This window comes from Panthera pardus, unplaced genomic scaffold (genome assembly GCF_024362965.1).
Source record: "Panthera pardus isolate Hobbes unplaced genomic scaffold, ASM2436296v1 HiC_scaffold_6, whole genome shotgun sequence".
In the NCBI taxonomy this organism is placed as follows: Eukaryota; Metazoa; Chordata; class Mammalia; order Carnivora; family Felidae; genus Panthera; species Panthera pardus.
In genome coordinates this window covers 118254813-118281289 of record NW_026526991.1, presented here as the reverse complement: position 1 = coordinate 118281289, position 26477 = coordinate 118254813, and the positions used below count along the sequence as shown (strand labels likewise).

The following is a 26477-nucleotide window of genomic DNA, read 5'->3' as shown; positions in this document are numbered from 1 at the left end:
TGCTGGTTGCTCACTTGGGATATCTGGGTGTGGTTTATTTTCTTCTCTGACTGAAACAAAGATATTCAGGAAAATCTCTTACATCTAAAATTCTTTGTCTCACAAACAAGCTTAAGGAGGGGGAAAAAAAAACACAGTAGATCAAGTCTGCCTTAATCATTTGCTTATACTGGTGCATATATTGGATTTTTTCCAGTTTCCCAAAAATAAAGCCACAGGAAAGACATACGCAGTGACATATTTAAGCTACTGGCTCACACACGTTCTAAGGGCTGAAAGTATATAAAGGAAATGAAGGCAGAAGAAAAATAGCAGTTATGAAATGTAACAAGGTTTCTTATTCTTTATTAGTTCAAAGGAAGCTAGAACCTGATAACAATATGCCACATATGGTTCAGAACCAAACAAAGCCTGCTTCGTTATTTATTTTGCATTTTATCCTTTTAGGAATGAGAAAAAACAGTTCTATTGGCACTCGAGTTTATTTTCAATTAGAATCCCCATAAATTAGAAAACATCTCATAAAACAATGGGAATGGAAAAAAAACGTTACTGAGAAAAAACTTTAAGTGTGCTTGTTTTCTGTAATGCCATGGGTCATTTGATAAGTCTTATGAGACCACTCCAAAAAAAAAAATTCAACCTCTGTGTTCATGTTGACGATAATATATAATAGCGTCTTGTCCTTTGATGCAAATAAGAGGAAAAACTCATACTTACTTAGCTTCGAGAATTCAACCCCTTCTCCCCCCCCCCAATTCTGCCATTTGCTCATGTCCCACAAGAATAAAAGGATGCAGCTTAGAAACGAGAGCCTTGCTGTCATTGTATTTTTTCTAATTAAAATTCAGAGTATTAAACACAGTTGAGTACATCCATGCATACATGACATACCGTTATCACATACCGGAAGCTCCGATCAAGAGCACTGAGCAAAGGCTCATTTCATAACATCATTAAGATTCATTATACGCTACAGTTCAAAAAGGGTTTGTCAAAGCAAATAGTAATGGCCTGCCAGAAATGCACAAACAAATTTATATTAAATTGTCCTTTCCCTCCTTTTTAAAGTATGGGAATCTAGTCGCATTCCCAGTATATGGGTTCAGAGCTTAACTTAAAAGGTTTTCAGTTTTCAGATTGCAAAACATTACCAAAATGGAATATTGAAAAAAAATTAGGTGAAAAATATTTGAGTAACTAGGTGGGGGTATAGTAATCAAGCATAATGACTGCATTGAAATAAAAAAAAAAGGGAAAGTTCAGGAGTGTGAAGGTAGATAGAACTCATGAGTCACAACGCAGAATATTTAATTTGGAACAAGTCAAATAAAAGCATTGCTTTTTTTTTCTTAAGAACCTTTGGTACTCTATGTTATACCTCTGAAAAGAAAGCTCTCTCATTAAAACATCTTTTTTTTTTTTTTTTTTTTTTTAATATATCCTGCTGAGTGAAGGTGCCTAGGGAGACAAACTTCACATGCTGGCTTTCTGACTGTAGTCCGTAAGTATGATGTTATCCGGAGATTCGACGGTGAGAATTTACTTCTTTAGACTCGATACTTTTCTTTGCCATGTTCATTGATCACACATATGTGCTGAAACAATAAAGGATTTATATGCATCGGTTTCTTAAAATATGAGGTGCAGAAAATGTAATGCAGTGATAACAGAATGTCATCTTGTAATTGGTTATTTTTCATTCAAATATATGTGTCCATTTACGTGTATATATATGTGTGCATATACACACATATATGTTATGGATGTGTATACACACACATATATACACATACATATATATGTACATATATGTATATATGCACATATGTAAAAGAGACCCATTTGAATGCTTGGAAAAGTTTCCTCGTTGCTCTGGTTTTTGAGCCCTATTCTGAACGTGGCTCCCCAGGTCTGTAACAACCAGAAATGCTGGAGGAGTGGTATGGTTAGCCATGGTGGAGATAGAAGTCTCCACCTGGTCAAATTACAGCCTCCAGGGAGAATGGAGAAACGGCCATGGTAAACACAACATTGACTCTTACTTGATCCTTTTTAGGTAGCAAGAAATGTGTCAGGAATATTTTGATTGCAAGGAATAGGGGGGGAATCGGACTAATTAAGCAAAAAAAGGGGGGATTTATTGGTAGGATAAGGAAGTAGCTCACAGAATCAAAGGAAGAGCTAAGCAATGATGCGACTGGAAGGAGGGAGCAGGGTAACTCCTGACTCCAGCCCATGGTGCTTGTGGGTATGCTCTCTGGGGCCCTGCTAGTCAGTGGTAGAAGGCCCAAACCCCTTGGTTTCTGTGAATTTTGGTTTAAATTTCTCATTCTTAGGAGGGAGAGACACGATTGGTCCACTTTGACTAGGATGCCTACTTCTAGATCATTCAACGTGGGTCGGGGGTCACACAGCTGGGGGTCTACGCTGGGTATATGTGTTGAAGCCATTTCTCCAAAAGGGGGATAGTTACGAACCGCATGCAACTGTGATTGGGATTCTTAATGCAAAGTGCCCAAGATATTCCTGACACATTTCTGACACAGAAGATACTCAATAAGTGGCAGCCATCATTACTACTATTTCAATAATGTGTTAAATTGATGCTGTTAAATTCTTGTGCAAAGGAGGGTAGGGATTTGCATGCATGACTTACATTCAGATCTCTGAAGTATTCATTGTAATCTAAGGCATAACCCACCACAAACAGATCTGGAATCTCAAATCCAACATCTGAGTAGAGAGGGGGAGGGAGGAATAAAATTTAGATAACATAAGTAGATAAGTCACCATAAGCTATTGTTGGTACTTAAACCGTGAAGACCTTTCATTTAGGCAGACGCAAGTGGGAAAAATGATAAGCAATGCACAGGATGGGCCCACTGGGACCTGGACCAGAGTGACCAGCCAGGGAGACAAGGTAAACAAGCAAATATACTAGGAAGGATGGCTGCACGCCTACCGTACCGAGCTGAGTAAGGGCTCAGCCAGCCCAGTGGATAACAAGAAGTATGCATGACTTAGTCATGTAGCCCCACTGTTTCCAAGTGAGCGGTATCCAATGACACAATGCCAAAGGAAACACTTTGGAAGCATAAAGTGCAGTTCAAGCAGAAGGTATTCCAAAACTGTGATATGTGACTAAGTGCATGGACTGTTGCAACTGGGAAGCGCTCCTCCCACTGTGCCCAATGTCCTCAACGTGACAAAGGGCTGGAAAGCAAAACATGGGAGACAAGATGAAGTAGGATTGTTCCGTTTGAGAAAGAGAACGCTAAGGGTTATTCTAACCCGAGTCTTTGAATCCAGGATGCAGATGATACTAATTAACTTTCTATCTGTATTGAGGGAAGAATGGCAGTGGATTTAAAGGCAATATGAGGTACTTAGGCTAACCAAGGGAAACATTTATTGAAAGGGAGATGATTTTTATTGAGAAGGATCCTTAAGGAACAGAGAATAGCTCTCCTTCCTCAGAGGTCTTGAAACAGAATAAATGTGCCTCTGGTCCAATGAGTTTTCAAACTCTTTCCAATTTTTTTTTTTAATCTTTATTTTAATTACAGCATTGCAGATGAAAGATGTACTTGCTTACTTTTACGAAGCCGTACTTTGGTATAGCCAATGGTCTTACAGCACGGAGAAAGTTATCTTTCTGGCGACTACTCGCAACATTTTTATCCCTATTGACCAGAGATGCTTTTATATGGAGAGAGCAACTGGTTCCTGCTTGCAGAAAGTGCTAGAGGGGAGGGACTTACTTTCTAGCAGATTGCATTATGTGTCACTGATAGAAAGCCCAGTTGGTCCTTGCAAACTGCCAAGGTTGCTTGAGAAAAATAATCAAAGAGGAGAAGCAAGAGTGGAAGAAAAGATGTCAGAGCATATGAAAGATGTCATTGAGCCTATGGGAAAGAGTCCATTATGAGAAAGGAGGAAAAGTACCAAGCCTCAGAAATCCAGGAAGAAGAAACAGAGATTCGGAACCAGCTAAAAGGATATCAGAAAATCCCAAAGAACCCTGGTTGTAACTACAATAATGACTTTACAGTGGCTAATGCAATCTCTACAGCAGGCGTTGCAACTGGGACTGGGAAAAGCCAGTTCAAAAGGCCAAACCTTCAGAGCTATCACGGGGTGAAAGAAGGACATTGGATCAGTAGATCAGGGGACCGGTTAGGAATCAGAGTGACCTATCTCTAGCTGGTAAATGGGTGCAGTCCCTACACTTCTATTTGCAATCGTTACTTAAAGATGTAGTGTAAGAGTAAGGGCAGTGACTGGAACCAGACTGCTTGGGCTCAATACTGACTCTACCCTTACAGCAGTGTGACCTTTGAAAGTTGTTTAACCTTGTCGTGTCCGATTGCCTCATCCATAAAATGGGCATAACAATAGCATCTCCTTTAGAGGAATGCTGTGAGGATTACAGGGGTTAATCTCTGCGTAGCTCTTAGAAGAGTGTACGTCACACCATAACCTCTCACTAGTGTTACCTGCTAGTATTTTATTAATGTGGCTGCCATAAATGACACACAAAAAATCTGTAATTATTTGGATATGTCTGAAGTGAATGTCTTTCAACTTCAGTTAAAATCTTATCTATACGGGGGTGCCTGGGTGGCTCAGTCGGTTAAGCGGCCGACTTCGGCTCAGGTCATGATCTCGCGGTCCGTGAGTTCGAACCCCGCGTCGGGCTCTGTGCTGACAGCTCAGAGCCTGGAGCCTGTTTCAGATTCTGTGTCTCCCTCTCTCTGACCCTCCCCCATTCATGCTTTGTCTCTCTCTGTCTCAAAAATAAATAAACGTTAAAAAAAAATTAAAAAAAAAAATCTTATCTATACGGTATCTTACATGACATCCTTAGAAGATTTCTGTTTACTCACTTTGCCTAACCTTACTGCATCCAGATTATATTCCTTAAGCCAGTAATGGGACAGAAACATCTGGCAAGAACTGACGTTGGGTCTACCTGCCCAGAACCGATGTCTAGATTTAATACATCCAGCATAGGAATGAAATTTGTTTTTAGAAAAAAGAGTCACTGGCAAAATGTCATTGGCACACTACCCATCCATAGTGTGCCTCTCTTGCTCTGGTGTTTTTTCAGCTTGCTGATGAGGACTGTAGCCAGATTATCCCAGGGGCTTTAGAGCAAATGTAAGTTATAAAAATCAAGCTGAAGTCTGCCTATGCAAGTGAAAAAAAAATTGCCTCTCATGTTAGAATAATAAATAATCAAGCTGCTTGCTTATTCTTCCTGGCATTGGAATTAATCGCATTATGGGGAGGAGGGTAGCAAAGTGTCCTAGCTGAGGAAAGTCCTCCAAAACACGGGTTTGAAGTCACGTGTGAAGATGATATCTGGAGCTATTTGCTCTGCTAATTCTCTGTGTTATTGAACTTTTCTTTGGAGGTGATGGGAGGTGTCTCAGATTTCCCCTTCTGTGTTCTAAAATTCAGGCTTGCTGAAGGGAGGCATTGTGCATTGTCTGGTGACAGGTCTTGGAGGCAGAAAGGGAATCCTTCTAAGCCTTTACAGTGCCTTCCCCATGTCTGACCGATAGGGGCAGTGGCGGAGGTTGGGATCCCGTGTGCCAGCCAGTCCCGTGGGGTCAAGTCTCCCTCTATCCCTCGCAACCAATTAGCTAAGTCCTTTGATTTTAAGGTGCTATGGAAAACCTAAAACTAAAAATATCCAATGCACAGAGTTTCTGTGAAAACCGCAAACTGGAAAATTAAAAACCCTTGTTGTAAAGGGTTCTTTCCTCTTGGCAAGGCTGGGGAGACGTCGGGAGACTCGTGGGACTATCAAACCTTCATAGCTTCAGCTTTATGTGGAATGCTGGTGAATAGGAAACAGAGATTCTTAAACATGAAACACCACCACCCGCCAGCCAATCAACCAACAAAACCCAGAAGGACTTACAGTCAGGTCTAAAGCCATCACTTCTAGGTCTTCTCTTCACCAACAAACTACCATGAAAAAGAAAAGAAGGTGTTTAGTGATCCAGATATAACTTCTGTGAATTCCAAATTCAAAACTGAACATCATTAAAATATGTATTCCCCGTCCCCCCCCCCCCCCCCGAGCGTGTGTAGCACCATCACAGCCTTCTAATTCATGCTCCTGCCACCACGGCACCACATCAGTGATTCTAGATAAAAGGGAGAGGGACACTGGCACCAGGCTCAGCCAGCTGCTCCTGGAAGCAGCTAATGGAGGCACAGACACCCAGCAAAGCGTGCCTTCTTCCCCTTCCTCTCTCTCAGGCTAGTGGTCAAATGGGCTATTTGTTCAGTGTGGTCAAACCATAACATGCCAGGGCAAAGGGTCACTGGTTTGGAATAGACTGCTCTCTTTGGAAACGGCGTCCTGTGTTAGCATCCTTCTGCGGCTGATTTAGAAAGACAGAAGCAACAATGATGTGAATGTCCTACTCACCTGGCTACTTTAATCATGTTGGGCTTGTATTTCTCTATGCTACTGAGCAGCGCCTTCATGGTCCTCCCCGTTCCAACAACATCCTTTGCAAAGAGGACAGACAAATTCAACCTGAATGCATTTGGGCAGCATAATAGATTTTTCATCCAGACAGATGACTGTAGTCCTTATTAATAATGCATCACAATCAGAACTGCCACCAAATGGAGTAAAAGTAGGAAGCAGAGTTGGTTATATTTTTTAGACAGGTGCCTCTCTGTGAAGCTGGGTTTAGGGGAATATATTGGTGAATTATTTCCTCTTGGAATCCTTCAGCTGTGTTGAAAGCTAAGTTCGGCCTTTGGAGAGCATGTGGGACTCCTTACTGAGTACATTTGGACTCGTGCATGCACATTCAAGGACTAAATTTGGCCCTGAGGTTATGCGCAACACAATACGGGACGCATGAATTTTCATGGACATGGGATGTACATCTGAATACACTGAATGGATAAACACCTCCCCCTTGCCCTCCCCAGTCAATAGGGGATTCTATGGCTGGGAAGTGAGATGTGTCTGGACGGCAGCTGGTGACAGCCTGTGAATTCTGAGGGTGCAAGGCTGCAGTGAGCCTCAGCTCATCTCTGCTGATGAGCTGCTACACAATTAGAGGAGAATGGGCAGCAGAAATGCATTGTCCTTGGGACAGAAATCAGCTGTCAGGAGCTGATTATCAAAACAACAGGTCTGAATTTAGCCAGGGTTGGGCAATTCGTTTGGCTAGAGGGTCTACTTCACGGGTGATGCCCGAGCCAGGACGACTGCAGATACATATGGCACGCACAGGCGATTGTGTAACAAAAGCTTGAAAACAGCTCCCTTGAATTTTTGCCAGCTGATAAGACAGGCGTGCTCTTGAAGGAAAAGTGGCCATTTGCTGAATTAGTCCACTGCTGCTGCTATGGGGCCCATTCTCCTTTTTTTTTTTTTTTTTTTTTTTTAAGCAGAAAAATTAAATTCTCATCTTCTCTTGGATTGCCATTTTAAAATTGATTGTGTTTATCCTTTGGTTGCTGAAGTCAGAATTGTTTGAAGTCATTGGAGGTCATTAGCACAAACAATGAATCAAGGGTGAAAAGAGTTCAAATCCTGGTTTTACTATTAAACACATTTGGTTGTGTTGGGCTAGTTTCCTCTTCTGTAAAAATGCCTGGCTTGCAAGTAAGTATAAGAACCAATTCAGACATAAAAACGGATCAAGTGCTACACAACTATTACCGCAAAGCTCTTTTTCTAAATTGTTTCAAGCCACTGATTCTAGTTGGTTCGTAGGCAGTAAATTTGGAGAGCCATGTGCACGGTGGAAATTCAACAAATCCTTGACCAATTTGATAATAAGTTCTATACTTCGAAACTCACCATTAGATTCTTTCATCTAACAAATACGGGTAAGGAAAAGTCAGCTTACCTCAACAATGAGGACATTCTGAAATTAAAAACAAAACAAAACAAAACAGTTATTTAGAATATGATGCAAATCTGGCTCACAAGAGAAACACACATTTTTGCTTAAAGTTAGGAATTTCACAATTTGCTGAGCTGGCCCTCCACCATCCATCTAACCCAAATGCTTGGAGGTAATCTGGGTATTCCAGATTCATTCGAACACTCTCTCGGTCATTACCTGATGCTGCAATATTGGTGTCTACATTCAAGGGAGCAGCAAGGTCATCTCAGACCCTATGCCCTGTCTGAAGAGCTACCCACAAGGTCATCCCAGGTCCATAATTCTGGCAAGCAGCCCCATCCAGAATTCTTTGGTATACAAAGTGTACTAAGAGTTTACCAGGAAAACAAGCCACATAAACTACATTGTTAATGAAGACAGTACTCTGCAGAAGAATCATGGACTCTGCCGGGGGCAGTCCTAACCCTGCGTCGCCACCAGTCATTGAGGATTCGGTATTTATTCTCAAATTTTCAACCTTGAGGAAGGGGTGGGCCAGAGAGAGTGCTGTGAAGTGCCTGACTGATGTTTTTAGAAACATGGTTGGGTTGCTTGTTATGTGCTCTCGAGGCATACCTCTCCTTTTCCCCTAAAAACATTATGTTTCATTTCAATTCCTGTTTGACACCTGCCTGCCCACTAGATATAAACTCCATGAGGGTAGGAATCATGTTTGTCTTGCTTACTATTATATTTGCAGCCCCTAGCATATATACCTGCATATAGATGCTCAGTAATTTATTGAGTGGGGGAATAATAACCGATTATACGGGTTAATTAATTAAAACTGACCAATGAAATGGATTTGTAGTTACATGTCAATACTATCTCACCAAATTAAAATGTGACTGTGCTGATATGACATTGCAATGAACTAAATGGTGTGGATATTCCCTCAACGTAATGTTGTCTTTCTTTACATAACTCTTCATTTATCCCTATGATTCATATAAGACTTTAAAAATCCTATCAAGCCTTCCACCTTAGAAATCTTACTTATGTCTAATGCCAAAGAGATTTAAGTAATGAAAATGTTAATCAACCAACCCAAATCACATTACTTTATGTGTCCAATGCTTCTTAGAAGGAAGTATCTTTCTAGAAGTGATTTTCTCCCAGGTATAGTATTTTTAGTCATTAAATGCATTACAAAATCTTGGTTTTATCATTAAAATGTAAAGTTATCGTGTCCATATCCCCTAGCCTAAGGATCACAGGAACAGAGAAATCCCCTTGGTATTCTGAGCACATTTGCTGTGTTCTTAACAATTAACCCGTAACAGTTAGTTAGGATGTGCATTTTTAGTTTGATTGACGCTTACCAACCATGCCTATTAACCAACCTGAATACTTGGAGAACACTTGGTTAATTTGATTCCTTAGCTCATAATCTTTTTTTGTTTCAATCTAATAAGGAAAGGCCTTTTAAAACTCTGTTAGTCTGCATTCTTGCCTAATTAAATAAAGTGCCCTGAACATAATTAAATCTGTTTTTTAAAAGCTTAGAACCTTGCAAAACAAGAGTCGTCTTTGAAAACATTTAGCTATAACTATAAGATACAGCGGTGGCTGGGAAGTGAGACTTGGATGTATGTACTAATCCAGAAATATATTGTCAAAATTACTTAAACATATTTTAAAAGCAAGGTAATGCATATACGTGTTCAAATCAAATAGAAAAGTCAAAGGTTTTCTAAATGTTGATGTGCATCTAACTGTAAAGTATTTAAAATGCTTATGCACTTTATGTTAAAGTTATCATGGCATTCTGTGTAATGCATAGCCACAATACTGTCACAGCGAACAAAAATGACAATAATCTATTTTGTTTTTTCATTTGATCCAGTTTTATACAGTTTTATACATTTGATCCAGTGACATACACTGTATAACTTTAAGGTGTATAGTATAATGCTTTGACTTATATACTATTACTAAATAATTACCTAAACAAATTTAGTTAGCATGCATCATCTCATATAGATACAATAAAAGAAGAAAGCAAAAAAGGGAAACATTTTTTTCCTTATGATGAAAACTCTCAGGATTTATTCTCTTAACAACTTTCCCGTATATCACAGAGCAATGTCAGCTACAGTCATGATATTGTACATTTCATCCCTAGTACTTATTTATCTTATAACTAAAAGTTTTTACCTTTTCACCACCTTCCCCTGATCTCCCTGCCCCCCACCCCTACCTCAGGTAACCACAAATCTGATCTCTTTTTCTATGAGTTTGGTTTTGTGTTGTTTTGTTTTAGATCCCACATGAAAGTAAGATCACACAGTATTTGTCTTTCTCAGTCTGATTTACTTCACTTGGCATAATGCTCTCAAGGTTCATCCATGTTGTTTTAAATGGCAGGATTTCCTAGTTTGTTATTCCAGTGTGTGTGTGTGTGTGTGTGTGTGTGTGTGTGTGTGTATGTGTGTATGTGCGTGTGTGATAACTTCTTTACCGGGCAATAATTTTTTTAAACGTTTATTTATTTTTGGGGGGCAGGGGCAGAGAGAGAGAGAGAGAGAGGGAGAATCTGAAGCAGGCTCCAGGCTCTGAGCTGTCAGCACAGAGTCCAACACAGGGCTCAAACGCATGAACCATGAAATTGTGACCTGAACCGAAGTCGGATACTTAACCTATTGAGCCACTCAGGTGCCCCTGGAAATAATTTCTTAATATTATATAAAACCTAGTACATATTTAAATTTCTCCAGTTATCTTTATTTTTGTAAGTTTATTTATTTTGAAGGAGAGCAAGCACAAGTGGGGGGAGGCAGAGAGAGAAGGAGAGAGAGAGAGAGAGAGAGAGAGAGAATCTCAAGCAGGTTCTGCACTGACAGCATGGAGCCTGATGCTGGGCTCCACCTCACAAACTGTAAGATCAGGACCTAACTGAAATCAAGAGTCGGATGCTTAACCAACTGAGCCACCCAGGTGCCTCTCTCCAGTTGTCTTTAAAATGGCCTTTGTAGCTGCTTTGTCTAATTGAAGTCCATGCATTGGGTCTTTAATTCTCTTTTAATTTAAAATAGTCTCTCTTACTGTACTTCTATTTCTAAATTTAAAAATTTTAGACATCATCTATTTATTATATTATATAATGATGAGAATTTAGTTCTTAAAATTTTTTTTAACATTTATTTATTTTTGAGAGAGACAGAGACAGAGTGTGAGCGTGGGAGGGGCAGAGAGAAAGGGAGACAGAATCCAGAGCAGCTTCCAGGCTCTGAGCTGTCAGCACAGAGCCTGACATGGGGCTTGAACCCACAAACTGCGAGATCATGACCTGAGCCAAAGTTGGACACCCGACCAACTGAGCCACCCAGGCGCCCTGAGAATTTAGTTCTTATACACTATCTCACTTCTTTTTTCCATCTCCCAATGCAGATGTTTTGTTATGACTGTATCTTTTTGTACTGCTCACACTTTCTCCCCACTGCGGAGTCAAGTAGAGTACTATGTTTCCTTTTAAAGTTTCTTTTCTTTCAATGGTTTTCCTAGTCATCATTCAGTGTCTTAAACTACAATAACCTTCTCTTCTCTCCTCTTCTCTTCTCTTCTCTTCTCTTCTCTTCTCTTCTCTTCTCTTCTCCTCTTCCCTTCCCTTAACTTCCCTTCCCTTCCCTTCTCTTCTCTTCTCTTCTCTTCTCTTCTCTTCTCTTCTCTTCCCTTTTCTTCTCTTCCCTTCTCTTCTCTTCTCTTTCCCTTCCTTCCTTCCTCTCTCCCTCCCTTCTTTCTTTCTTTCTTTCTTTCTTTCGATGATTATTATGAGGAAAACATTGGTTAATTATGGTTTAACTATATTTCTCAAAGGATTTTGGAGGATTAAGGAGGCTAAGTGGGTTGATAACATCTGTAACAACACAAAAACTTTCTGAGTTGTGTACAGTGTTTAAAAAGTAAAATTATTTAGTGGGTTCACAAGTGATGGGCAGTGGAATACTGATATAAAAAAATTCCTATTGAAAGGGAGCTCAGTAGAAATTTAGAATTCTTTAGCGACTTAAATAGAGCAGTCATTACATATATATTTATTTTCTTTTACAAAACACCAGACTGTGTTTTCAAATTCTTTCCTTAGTAATATGTGGATTTACTGTCTGGATTGTTAGTGGCCTACCTGTTGTATGAAAAGCTCACCTCCAAAAAAGCAATGTGTTTAGTACCATTTTGGAAGATTGCCATACAAAACAAGTAGCCCAAGAGTACAGAGAAAGTGACCCCAACTTTGGAAGAATTTTCACTAGTGTCTAAGAGAACTAAGCTCTTTAAAATTTTTTTTTAACATTTGTTCATTTTTTGAGAGATAGAGACATAGCCTGAATGGGGGAGGGGTGGAGAGAGAAGGAGACACAGAATCCAAAACAGGCTCCAGGCTCTGAACCGAGAGCATGGAGCCCAATGTGGGGCTCAACCTCACAAACTGTGAGATCATGACCTGAGCCGAAGTCAGACCCTCAACTGACTGAGCCACCTAGGCTCCCCAAGAAGTAATCTCTTTAAACTTTAATATGTCAGGATAGGCTCCACAAGCTAAAGGACAAAGACAAATTCATCTTTATAACATGGAGACCAGTATGTACAGGTGCTGAAGGAATGCCTGTGGAACAAATGAACAATTTTGATGTCATTTCTTTCTCTAGTTTATTATTCTTTTGACACATCTCCTCCATTTTCCCCCCCTCAATGATGTACAATTCCTCCTTAACTGACCTATCATTAACGTGTACTGCTTTTAATTTTGCACCAAGAAATCTTCTAAATTTCTCCCCATCTGTTTTTTTGAGTGGCAACCTTGGAAATTTTTTAAAATAATTTTTTAAGTTTATTTATTATTGAGAGAGAGAGAGAGAGAGAGAGAGAGAGAGAGAGAGAGAGAGAAAGCACGTGGGGGATGGACAGAAAGAAAGGGAGACAGAGAATCCAAAGCAGGCTCCAGGCTCTGAGCTGTCAGTACAAAGCCCAACACTGGGCTTGAACCCACACCCCAGGAGATCATGATCTGAACCGAAGTTGGACACTTGACAACCTGAGCCACCCAGGCACCCTGCCTTGGACATTTTTTCAGAGCACACTGTGGCTCCTAAGCACTTCCAATCTGATACCTCTGATTACTGAACCACTTGCTGTCTAGGCCATCTCATCACACCTAGCTCATCTCTTCCCAGAAAGTAAGTAAAGTTTGCAACCTGGGGACCGTGGGCAAAAATTCTATGTGGAGTCTCTGGAGTGCATCCTTTCTTTGCTATGGTGCCATCCCAGGGGAAGCTTATCACCTCAAGTTCCCTGAAGAAAAAGAAAGGGAAGAAGAAAAAGAAGAAAAGAAAGAAGGAAGGCATTATACAAATTTCAGTGGTTTTTGTAGATAGATTATTCCCACTTTCAGTCTTTTAAAGTGCAAAATTATTAGCACAGCACAGTCTAATCTTCGGCAGCATAGTTTTGTGGCTATGGTCACGCTGAGCGGAGGGATGGCAGTAATGATGATGGGCTCATTGTGGGTGCTGAGCACCGGTACAAGTGTGAATATGAACCCCAGGGAGAAAGGAATGTAGTTCAGCATTTCACTCTATGTGATAATTCCCAAAATTGCCAGAATCATCAGTTGGTGGGCATTTCCATTATTGTTCTCAGCCTAGTCAGATGCAATAAAAAGGAATGATTTAAATAGTTAAGGCAGCCAAGGAGGAAATTTGGCAGGTTCTGATGCTTCATTCTGGCATTTGATTAGAAACTTATTTGGTGGGGGAAGGTGGCACGTCTCCTGAAATCTTGCACTTAACCTGCACATCTGTGTTTTCCTGTTGCCAGATCTGGGTCTGTTTCCATGCATTTGGTTTTATTCCACCCCTTCCAGAGATTTCTCTTGAACATGAATAAAATCTTCTTGCTTTAATGGATACACACATTTTATGAAGTGCCAGGATTAAATCAACTTTGAAAAAAAATCAGCTAGAGAGCACGTTGTGCAGACAGCTTGCGCACACCGAGGAAAATGCTTTTAAACACTGTAAGTTGAGGCCATTTAACTTAATCATTGAGTGTTCCCTTTATTCAAGAGCCATGACCTATTTAGAACCATGACTCAGCCAGCTTCCCTTATGAGCTTCCTTTTCTTTGCTTTAAAGAAAAGAAAGAATGGAGACAAGAAAGAAAAGAAAAAAGAAAGAAGGAAGGCAGGAAGGAAGGCAAGAAAGAAAGAAAGAAAGAAAGAAAGAAAGAAAGAAAGAAAGAAGCCATGAAAGAGAAAGGTCCATGGGGGCTGTACAGTGTCTCTTTTCCAAATATTTTAACTCACACATCTTTAGAAAATTTAAGAGGTTATGTAGTACAGTTATGATGCTTATAATGTGTGGAGAATCATACAGGTGAGCTATGTCCCTGCGTTTTTAAAAGTTCTTTTACAAAGAAATTTGTTTTTTTAAAAATCTCTTCTAACCCTTCCTTCTTCATTCATCATTTAGTTCTGCTGCTGCTCCCTTGGACAGTGCTGTGTCTTCTGCAATGTTCCTACTTTGCTCCTATGGTTCTAGTGCTCATGTCTGCTCAACCCACACGGCCTCCTGACTAGTTTCTTTGCCTGGAGTCTCATTCCCATCCTCAGTTATTCTATCCTCTATCAAATTTTCTCAAAACACAACTTCTTTTTTTTTTTAAGTTTATTTATTTATTTTGAGGAGAGAGAGAGAGAGAGAGAGAGAGAGAGAGAGAGAGAGAGAAAGCACACATCAGGGAGGGGCAGAGAGAGAGGGAGACAGAGAATCCCAAGTAGGCTCTGCACTGTCAATGCAGAGCCCGACCTGGGACTTGATCTCATGAACAGTGAGATCATGACCCAAGCTGAAATCAAGAGTCAGATTCTCAACCGACTGAGCCACTCAGGTGTCCTGCAAAACACAACTTCTTGATGTCACTTCTGCTCAAAAACCTTTGCAACTCCTCTTTGCTTTTCTGCAAGCTAAATTCTTTGTTGAGATATTCAACATATTCTACAAACCAAATCCAATTTGCATTTTCAGTGTCTTAAAGTTGTTTCTCTATTTTGGACTGATTTCCTCCAGTCACATTGGTCTGCTCTTGTCCTCTGGCTCTCCCATTTCCCTCCTTCATCCTTCATTTCACGATGCTCTTCTCCCTTTCCTGTGTTATTCCCAGGCTATCTAGTCCAGAGTAAAACCTCAGCCTCCCCTTGTGAAGACAGTCACAGTCCCAAAGAATCATTCCTTCTTTGGATTTCCTTAAGCTCAAGGAAAGAGTCTCGTGGGGAAAGATCCCCGCAGCTCTTCTCTGAGTGCCAAGCATTAAAAAAAGAGGAGTGCTCAAATTCATGGCAGAGTAGTAATATTAATGGAAAATTCAGCCTAAATATAAATTTATTGACTGAAGAAATCACATGATTACTATACAAGGGCAAAGTCAGATGATGATCTATAAGAGCCCTCTACCCTATGCAGGTGTTTACAACAGCTTGACTTCCTTCTACAACCATGAGAAAAGTAAGCACTAATTGTTGGGTGCCTTTTCTTTTTAAGTTTGTTTTCTGCCCTCAGCTGTCATACATTCTGCATGATGGAAAGATTCTGGAGGGCCTCTGAGACTTATTTTTAAAGTTCTCTCAAACCCTTCATGCATAGCCTTTCTCTGAAAGGCTGAAGAATGGGTGAGTAGATCAGCCATCATCTGTTTAAGGAAAAGGAAATTCCAAAAGTTAAGTGATATTGTTTTCCCTCCTCCACACTCAGGGGGACAGCATTCACCAACCCAGTCCCCCCATCTTGAATCTTTTGTGACACCAAAGCCCTTCTGTTTCTCGAAAACAAGGTGCCCTCACTCAACACTTTTCTCATCCAACCTAAATCAAACTAGCTGGCTGATGTGTCCTTTGGTGTGGTTGGATGGGCTTCTATTTACCTGTCCTTCTGCCATGTCCTCCTTTTCCCAGACTTCATTGAAAAGATTTCTGATTTCTTTCTAAGAGAAAGAGGAGCCTTCGCTCACTCAGTCACCAAATACTTATGCCGACCTGTTGGCTAGGCACCGTGCACAATGCAAGAGACAGGATAGTGAATAAGATAAGCAGGGTCTCTGCCCACCTTACGCTGACATTCTGGTGGGGGAAATACACACATCAGAAAATTAGCCTTAAAGTAAACACAGCAAATGTTGGAAAGGGCTTGACCTGAAACAGAGTATTAATATAGAGATATAATGGGGAAGGTGGGGACTGTGTAAGGGAAGAGTATGTGCTCATTTTAGACAGACTCAGGGCAGGCCTCACTTATATAAGAGCCATTAGGCTGAAGCCTGAAGGATAGGAGGAAAATAGATTTTGGGTTGGAGGCCACAGCTTATCCGAAGCCTTGGCAGGAAGGAGCTTAACCAGTGTGGCTATAACACCGTAAGGAGGGCTGAGTGGTATATGATGATGTTGGGAGGGAAGCAGGGCCAGATCACACAGGTCTTACAGGCTGGGAGAAGGAGGTTGGATTGTATTCTCCGGACCTTGGGAGTAGGATTCCCAGATAAAATACAGAACACCCAGTGAAATTTGAATTTCGGATAAATAACAAATGACTTTTGAGCTTAAGTATGTTCCAAATATTGCATGTAACGTGCTTATACTAAAAGTGTATTCATTGTTTATTTGAAATTCAAATTTAACTTGGCATTCTGTTCTCCATTTTGTTTTTTGCTAAGTCTGACAACCCTAACTGAGAGGCCACTGAAAGGTTTTCAGTAGGCAAGGGGTGTGACCCAATTTGTATCTTAAAAAGATCCCTTTGGCTGTTGTTTCTTGGAGAATGATTTGGAGGGTGGCAAGAATTAAGTGAAGGTGGAAGTTCAGGGAGACTAGTTAAGCTACCATAGCTTCCTGGAGGAGGGATAGTAGCAGTCTGGCCCTAGAAGACCTGTGCTTCTCAAACTTTAGTGTGCAAAGGAACCATCTAAGGATGTTTTTAAAGTGGGTACTTCATTCGGAAGATCTGGGGTGGGATTTGAGATATTGCATTTGTAGTTTGCAGGTGGTGCTGACCTTGCTGGTTCCCAGACCAAAGGTCAGCAAACTACGGCTCATCAGCCCAATCTGGCCTGCTGCCTATATTTGTCAATAAAGTTTTATTGAAACAGCCATGTCCATTTGTTTCCATTTTATCTGTGGCTGCTTGCTGGATTCATGCTATGATAGAGGGTTAAGTAGTTGCAACGAAGAGGGTATAGCCCACAAAATCTAAAGACATGTATGGCCTGGCCTTTCCCTAAAAAGTTCACTAACCCCTGCCCTAGACCACACTTTGCTACTGCAAGAGTCTAGAGTCGGGTGATTACCATGAAGACAGACGCAGACAGATTTAAGATTCATTTGAGAGCACTGAGCACGGTCTACACTGGTTCATTAAGCACTCCCTTCTTCTGATGTGAGCCTAGGTGCCCTGAACTGCATAAAGATGCGTAATCTTTAAACGTAAGCTGTTGTGACAGTTGAGAACTTGGCTAATCAATGTTGATTCATCTTAGAAATATTTACTCAGTGCGTTCTAAGCTCAAAGGATTCTACGTGGCATACATTTAAACATATATAGAATCCATCTATGCACACATAAATGCAAGTAAAAAGATACCATGAAATAGCACCTGGTAAGCCGGAAGGATCATTTGTCACACGAGCAAAAAACAAGCTGACTCCTGCTTGTCCTTAGTGCCGGCTGGTTTTCCATCTTTCCTACCCGAACTTCCATAATCCCTACTTTCTCATGGGGAGGGGTGGGTCTTTGTAGTAATTCTGGGAGGGGATACTGAGGCACAGCACTATCACCCCTCCTATTGATTCCACCCCTAGTAAGAAACTTTGCCCATCCTCCTCTCTATTTTTTAAAGGAACAGAGTATCTGGTGCTCACCTAAGAGGGAGATTACTTTAAAATGAAAAAGAAGGGGCGCCTGGGTCGCTCAGTCGGTTAAGCGTCCGACTTCGGCTCAGGTCATGATCTTGCGGTCTGTGGGTTCGAGCCCCGCTTCGGGCTCTGTGCTGACAGCTCAGAGCCGGGAGCCTGTTTCAGATTCTGTGTCTCCCTCTTTCTCTGACCCTCCCCTGTTCATGCTCTCTCTCTCTCTCTGTCTCAAAAATAAATAAATGTTAAAAAATTTTTGAAAAAAAAATAAAATGAAAAAGAAGATGATTTTAGAAAGCAGGAGAGAAAAGTCACAGTTTTATGCACAACATTTTCTTGGTATTCATTTGGGATTCTTAGAATTGCTACTTTGACAGACCCCGTGGTAATTCCCCAAGGCAAGATGCTTGTGTAACGTCGCACAAGGCACGGTATTTCTCTTGTGTCGTAACACCTGTAAGGCGATGTCCTACAACAAAGTACTAAAATGACTTCTCATTTAAAGGCCACTCCGCAGTTGTGAAAAGTTGTGAATTTCTGGAAATTGCTTGGAGCATTTTAGCTTTCCAGGATGTTATTTTAGGTACTGATGTAGTAAGGCCATCAAATGGTGGTCTAGTGATGCATTAACATCAACAAGTTAATTCCAATTTCTGTGCAACATAATCTCCCTCTAGATAGTCGTGTCACACTTGGATGGCTACTATGTTATCTTCAGAGTAGAGGGAAGTAAGCTGGTTTGGAGTTAGAGTCCCTGCAGCTCTCTAATGTTCCCAATGTTATTAAACACATTTTTATTAAATGTGCCTGCTATTCCTTTTCCCCATCCGGGCATTGCATAACAAACAGTAACAACCACCAAAATGAGAGATTAAACTTGTGTAAGAGACTGATCCATTTTATTCGGAAGGCTGAAGTTGTTCAGGGATAATGAATACAAGATATGTCAGGCAGCAGCCGCTGCTTGCTTTTCAGAGCAAAACTTGGATCTCAGGTCGCATTTCCACAAAGGACATCCATTCCACAAAGGAAGCAACTCTTCCTTCCAATGTATGTATTTATGTCAGAATCCAAACAGATTTTCACTTAATTTTTAAGCATTGGCATGTTTGGAACTCCAAGTTCAAAGTGGCGGTGTCTGACCCATGATCTAATGGATTACATTCTTTTGCATGGGAGGAAAAAGGCATGGGGCTGAAAAATGTGCTCTCTAGAAACCTTTCTTTTATTCCCTCCTTAAATTTTAAACATTTTGGCAAACCTGTTTAAATGTCTTACTGCAATGCCGAGATGCTGAGGCATAGATGAGACAAAAAGCAGACGAATAAAGGAAAAAGCTTCCTTTTCAGGAGGGACCAGCAAGAGGAGAAAAGGAAGCAGGCGGGAGTGCCCAGGGATTTATTTTGTAATAGGAGGTTGTCTGAAATAAGATTGGAAGGAAGGTTGGAGATCTGGTGGGCATTGGGTCCTGGAAGCATTATAAAAAGAGTGTTTTATAAGGGAGAAATCATTAAAAGGATTCACACATCCATTTGCATGAATTAGCAAACCCGGGAGAGTGTCTGAAATGCATTGCAAGTGCTGACCTGAAATGAAGGTCACTGATTTCCCCATGACATCAGTGCTTAGGGAGCAGAGTTACATTAACAAACCTTTCCAGCCAGTGTTGAAAGATCATTGCCTCCAATTATCTGCATCTCGCCCATGGACTGGTCGTTCTAAAAAAAGGGAAGATAATATTTCACTGTACAAGAAAAACCTTTACAGCACATTTCCCCCACCGTCTACCCAGCTAGCGGCTAGACTGCGCCTTACAAATACAGCACAAATAGCTGGTACAGATTCCTGGTTGCCCGTGGTTACCGAGAGCCACTCTCCTGCTACTGTGCTGGGGACAAAGCATTCTAATGGCTCCGGGAGGGGACAGACTGTGTGGAGAGGGGATGATAAAAGGAGTGGAGAGAAAACAAATAAACCTAATTTTGGAATACAAAAATGATGGAAGGTGCTTGAGCCTATACCGAGGCAGATGGAATTGGCGAAGGCAGTCATGCTCCTGGACCTCCCTGGGCCGAGGGGGCTACGGGATCCCCAGAAGTGGGCCGCACATTTGTCTGCTGTGCCAACAAGTCCCAGTCCTAGCCCTCAGCGGGGAGCAATCAGACAGTGGCTGAGCAATCAGTTGAGGCCTCCTCTCCTCCTACCACACAGATCCAGCCTCTCTGCTGATGTTGAGGGCAATTCTAACAGCTCACAGATCAAGAACTATTGCATTTAGACCTTCACACATGAACGAAGAAGCCTCAGGAAATTTCTACAGTCCCAGGAATATGTTTAGGAGACTTTCACTCCAATTCCTTCAGAGGTTATGAGTACTCGCTTTCATGAGGTTTATATATATATCACACATTGTCCTGTGCTACTTAAACCTCTCTCTCTCTCTCTCTCTCTCTCTCACACACACACACACACACACACTAGACTAAATATGGATTGTTACAGAGTGCATATCACAACAAAATAATACAGAGGCCAAACAGGAAATAGAGCAGGCCGCTTGTTTTCTAGCCTCACTGCGAAAACACCCTACAGACAGTGGCTTCATGACCAAGCAAGAATGCTGTAATGTTGCAATCCCTTCCAACAGCAATCTAAGGGAGAAGACAATGGTGCAGGTACCTTGTGCATGACGTGCCGAACCAGGAAACATCTCAGGTCGCTGCTGTGAACCGTTGTGGCTTTTGCCAGTTCAGGGTTTTCCTCCCTTATTCTGCCTCTTTCACGGAGGGTGGGGGGCATCATTCATTCCTTATGGCTCAGGTGGGGCTAGGCCTTTCCTATGTAAACCAGCTATGCCTGGCGCTACATGCCAGCTACCGAAGCCAATTCTGTTCCCTTAGGGATTTTCTTGGGTTGGTTTGAATTGGATTCTGTCACTTGCAACAGAGTCTCTATCTAGGCATTGACATCGGTCATCTGGGAAGGCGGAAAGCAGCCAAATAACCAATATAACAGTTTTGCCAATGAAGCAGGTTTGTCTTTTCACCTTACTGCTCAAGAGGGGGGAAAATAACCTTAGAATGTTTTTACTTCCACTCGGTAAAGCATTCACTCTGTACTGCAAAGAAGTAAAGAGAAAGCCCACCAAGTAGATAAATCCAATAATTTTCTTCTTATGGGAACTGATCTCAAAAGGAGAAAGTCAAAGAACATCCAGAATTTACTGATCTTCTGCTGGTTTCGAACAGGCATATATAATCATGTATTCATAAGCAGTCATGCAGTAGGTTAGGAACTTGTCAAAAATGTCAAAGGAGGGGCGTCTGGGTGGCTCAGTCGGTTGAGCACCCTACTTCAGCTCGGGTCATGATCTCGCGGTTCATGGGTTTGAGCCCTGCATCAGGCTCGGTGCTGACAGCTTAGAGCCTGGAGCCTGCTTTGGATTCTGTGTCTCCCTCTCTCTCTCTGCCCCTCCCCCACTCATGCTCTGTCTCTCTCTCCGTCTCTCTCAAAAATGAATAAACATTAAAAAAATTAAAAGAATGTCAAAGGAGAAGATTCTCTTGTTACTTCTAGAGGTGCTGAGATATAGGAGTAAACGTAGGCGGAATTTCTGCATAACAGACTCAAATATGTTGTTAATAGCAGCAGGAAAAATAAAAATTTCTGTATCCCTAGGGGACTGAGATATGCAGAACTGGACCCAACTACTAAACCACAAAGTTTAATGTAACAAATGAGATTTACACTCTGCCAGATTGGAGCAAACTTCATAATAATTCTACTCTTACCATCTTCATTCTATTGATTAAAAACAAAACCCCCACAATATATCAGAAAGCTAAATACTATGCTATAAGTCACATATTCAGCATGTTGCCAAGAAAATCTTATTTCAGATTGATGTACTTTTTTTTTTTAATTTCAGAAGGCCTTAATTAGAGTCCATGTTTATAACATGTTTTTATTATTAGATCTATCCTTAACTCATCTGGAACTTAGGTCTTCCAAGTATGTGTATAGTCAATTGTCCCAATACCATTTATTGAATTGTTTTTCCCCAACTGGTTGGAATGTCATTTTTATCATATCCTTCATTCTCCTATGTGAGGGTCAGTTTCTATGCTCTTCTGTTTCATTAGCCTAAAATGTCTATTTTAACATCTAAACCATACTGTTAAATTATTATAGCTTTTTATTATGTTTTGATACGTGGTAAAGAAAGTTTCATTTTTGCGTTCCTTTAAAAAAAATTGTCTTGGCCACTTTTTTTTTTTTGTCTCAGCTACTTTAGTACTTTTATTTTTTTAATTTTTGAAAAATGTTTATTCATTTTTGAAAGAGAGAGAAAGCGTGCGGGGAAGGGGCAGAGAGAGAGCGGTACGCAGAATCCAAAGCAGGCTCCAGGCTCTGGGCTGTCAGCACAGACCCTGACGCGGGGCTCGAAACCACGAACCGTGAGATCATGACCTGAGTCGAGTTGATGCCTAACTGCCTGAGCCACCCAGATGCCCCTGTACCTTTATTTATTTGCCTATCTGCTGGGCTGTTATGAAGATCAAATGAATTAATATAAACTGGACATTTAGAACAGAGCCTGGCTCAGTAAATGCTGTATGTGATTCATTTTCCTCCCTCTCTCCCTCCCTCCCCTCCTTCTTTCCCAGGAAATGGTCACTCCTCAGTCCTCTCTGGTACACTGGAGTCTGGAGCTCTCCTGGTTTAATGACTCCGGCAAAGAAGGCTTTTGTGTCTTGCTGGGTTGAAGAAGGCAGCCTAGAGGACCATCCTCTCCATTCATAAGCTCCCCAGCACCCTGCTGCCTGTAGGGCATTCCTTCTTCACTCCATCTTCTAAGAACCTAGCTACTAACTTGTAAGCCTTTCAAGAATTCTGTGGCATGAATCCTGTACTTCTCATTGACAATTCCCTCTATAGGCATTTGGATTTTCACTTTCACTCTTCAGCTGAGTCAGTGCCCTTCCTTAATCAGTTTTGCCTCCTAAAAACCACTGACATCTCTTGCCCACTGAGGTTGTCTCCCCCTTTCTTTGTCCTTGTGGGGAAATACTTCATTCATTTCTTTACTGGCATTTTGGTGGGGTTTTAGGGAGGAATAGAGCTAATTGTATGCATCTAATCCACTGTGTTTAACCATGATATTTTTCTAGCAGTTCAAAAGCATCCTTATATTCCTAGGATTGATGTACTTTTTAAAGATGTCATTGGTTTTGATTTGATAATATTTTATTTAGGATTATTAATCTTATCTTCATAAGTAAGATTGGTTTATAGTTTTTTTTCTTTTTCTTTCCTTTTTTTCTTTTTTTACCGTTTATTTTTGAGAGTGAGAGAGAGCACAAGCGGGCGAGGGGCAGAGAGACACACAGAATTCAAGCCAGTCTCCAGGCTCTGAGCTGTCAGCGCAAGAGTCTAACGGGGGTTTGAACCCACGAACCGTGAGATCATGACCCGAGCCCAAGTTGAAGCTTAACCAACTGAGCCACCCAGGCACCCCAAGATTGGTTTATAGTTTTAAGGCAAATTTATACTAGCCTCATATAATGCACTGGGTGGTTCTTTATCTTTTGTCTATGCTCTAGTAAAGTTTGTATACCAATGGATTGATTCGTTTTGCTGAGGTTCTGTAGAGCTCAGTGTAGGTATTATTTAATCCCCAACTTACAAACAGGGAATCTGAGTACTGAGTGTTTAGGTAACTTGACCAAGAGGAGCTGCTAATAGGTAAAGGGACCCAGTTCAATCCTAGATTGCCTGGCTCCATATTACTCTGGTGTAACCTATCCCTGCCCCACACCCCCAGTATCCCTAGAAGAGAGAAGCACATAATTGGTCTTTGAGAGGAACCTGAGAAGGGGTGGGTCCCGCTTATACTAATGAAGTGAAATACATAAGCTGCCATGGCCAAGGGAAGCCGACATCTTGGTAAAAATGCTGGCAGCCATTACATACCTTTAAAGAGCCAAGGAAATCTCTGACATTTAGTCCAGGGTTCCTTGGAAGAAATATTCTGGAAATCAGCTTGGCCTGATCTCCAGGCACAAGAGCACACCCACACAGCCCTGCAGGTGTGGCGATTCTTCGTGCCACAATGCCAATGGAGACTTGGCGCTGCTTAGATAACCTTTAGAAAAAAAGCATTACTGAAGAAGAATAAATATCCTGAATTCCTGCCCTTTTGAGGAACAGGAAGCGGAAAAGTAAGGAAAATAAATAAACAAAAGAACCACTCTCTAAACCATTCATTTCCAAAGTCAGAGACACTTGTTTCAAATTCTGTGCAGGCAAAAGCTTTCTCAATATTCTCAGCTGCCATCAATCCCTTAACTTTGCTTTCCCCCAGTATTAGCCTGACCTTTCCTCTCAGCTCTTCTGTGCCCTATATTAAATGGATTGAGATGCAAAACAAAAAACAGAAATAGTTCATTATAGGAGTTTTAGTGACCAAGCTGGAAAGTTTCTTATTAAAATGGTGTAAACCACTAAAAAAAGCTTTTTTAAGTTTATTTATTTATTTTAAGAGAGTGTGTGCATGCACGTGTACATGAGCAGGGGAGGGATAGGGGGTGGGGAGAGTAGGAATCTGAAACAGGCCCCACGCTGACAACGCAGAGCCAGACATGGGGTTTTGATCCCCTGATCTCCCTGATGTGAGATCATGACCTGAGCCAAAATCAAGAGCGGGATGTTCAACCAACTGAGCCACCCAAGTGCCCTTATTTATTTGTTTGTTTATTTATTTATTTATTTATTTATTTATTTATTTATTTATAGCAAGCCAGAGAAGGGCAGAGAGAGAGGGAGAGAGAAATCCCAAGCAGGTTCTGTGCTGTCAACACAGAGCCTGAGGCAGATCTCAAACTCACCAAGTGTGAAATCATGACCTGAACCCAAACCCAGAGCCATTGGCTTAACCAACAGAGCCACCCAGAAGCCCCCTAATGTTTGTTTTTTTTTAAGCTCTAACATTTGATGCCAAGTCAGAGAACGAGGGCAGGTGAATTTCTTTCAGTATCCCCAGTTTTCTCTTCAACCAGCAGTTGATGTAGGACAGGGCTCTTCACTGGGCCCTTCAGTCCTTTAAGCTGCCTGTGTCAGGGTGGAGGGGGCAGTGGGGTGACAGCCTGTGTGGCTTCTGGGCCTCTTGGTTCAAGCAGAGCAATTCCACTTGTCTCTCTTATATCGACTGGATTCCAAGAAAGATGGTGCCGGCAAAAAAGTTTGAAAACCATCATGTTAAGGTTTTCTCCTTTGAAATGGGCTTACATTTTGGTTTTCTGTTCATTTAAATATGCATCTGCTTCTGACATCGTTTGTTTAGTAACTCATTCTTACAACCTACGGGGGGTATTCCGTGGAAAGTTGAATGTGGAGATTAAGTGACCAGGCACCCGGGGTCCCCAGGTCCCCTTAAGGACCAGACTGCCTGGGTTCTGGTCAAAGCTCCACCTTCCATTAGTTGTGTGACCTTGAGGAAGTTACTTAACCTCTCAGTGCCTCAACTTCCCTATCTATAAAAAGGGTATATTAATAGTTCCTACCTCTTAGGATTATTGGAGGACTAAATGAAATCATGTGCTTTAAGCACTTAGAAAAGTGCCTGGAATGTAATAATTAGCAGTACATAAAGTAAGCCCTGCATTCTCCTAAGAAACTTGCAAGGCTCCCTGGTGTCCTAACACTGACTTTGTGATGTATTCTTTGCTCGGTTCACTCAGCACATTACTACCCCATACATCCTGTGGTTAGCGTTCATGAGGCTGACCGCTGCCCATGAGGCCTGTGTGTAAGGAAGACTCATGTCCTTGCACTGCTAGTCTGTATCACGACTGGAGCTTTGCTTAAAAACGACCTCGTATGAGCTTTCCTTTGGGATTTCTCGGTGACCTCCCAGCTCCCACCCTGGAGGGTCTGAAGCTTTACAGTGAACTGTTTGGTGGGCATAGTTTCTATCATTCTACTTTGCTGTTTTCATCCTTCTTCCTGCTAGGTAGAAGCTACTTGGAGATTGTGCTTGGACCCACTTAGCTCTCATTAGATCCTTGAGGGAGCCATTTACAGTCAGTAGAGCAAGGAGTTGTTAACCTTGAAACTGCTTTACAAGATGGCAGCAGCAGATCTGTGGCAGAACATGAGAATGGATGTCTGGATTTCTGATCTCTTTCTAGGCCTGGGTGCATTTTTATCTTGGGCGGGGGGGTCATGAGATAGCCCAATGCCTTCCTATAAATCCACCATTTTAGCTTAAAGTCATCTAAAATTGATTTATAGACTACTTGTAAACAAAAGAACCTCAACTAAGAGATCATGCTAATTTACAGGAAAAGTCCCTATTTGCAAATTTTGATAAATATTATTAGTGATAAATTACTTGTGGCGCACCTCATCGCTACTAATAAACAGTGCTATGCTACACTGAGACCTCAGGAGTTTCCGGCACACAATCTACTGTTTAATTGTCCATATCTTAGCTCGTGGTTGCTCACACCATACTTTTCCATCTTTCTTCACGTGGGCAACTCGTGCTCTTTCATCAAGACTCAGTTCGGGCATCATCTCTTCCAGGAAGTTTTCCTCGAGTTCCCTGCACTTTATACGTGTCCCAATAACACTCTACACAGATCTGCATG

The 26477-nt window shown here is 41.4% G+C and overlaps 1 protein-coding gene across 2 annotated transcripts in view; it reads right to left on the bottom strand.

Moving 5' to 3' along the window:
* Nucleotides 1-315: 315 nt before the first annotated feature.
* PRTFDC1 (phosphoribosyl transferase domain containing 1) overlaps nucleotides 316-26477 on the bottom strand; it is a 98838-nt gene continuing 72676 nt past the window's right edge. Inside the window, exons 4-9 of one of the 2 annotated variants that reach the window (XM_053894716.1) lie at nucleotides 19479-19544; nucleotides 7896-7913; nucleotides 6449-6531; nucleotides 5933-5979; nucleotides 2660-2736; nucleotides 316-1598 (exon numbers count right to left, since the gene is read on the bottom strand). In XM_053894716.1, coding sequence (XP_053750691.1) covers nucleotides 1551-1598; nucleotides 2660-2736; nucleotides 5933-5979; nucleotides 6449-6531; nucleotides 7896-7913; nucleotides 19479-19544 — 339 coding nt within the window. In that variant the 3' untranslated portion in view covers nucleotides 316-1550. The remainder of the gene's footprint in view (nucleotides 1599-2659; nucleotides 2737-5932; nucleotides 5980-6448; nucleotides 6532-7895; nucleotides 7914-19478; nucleotides 19545-26477) is intronic. The other variant, XM_053894717.1, reaches the window with a different exon arrangement.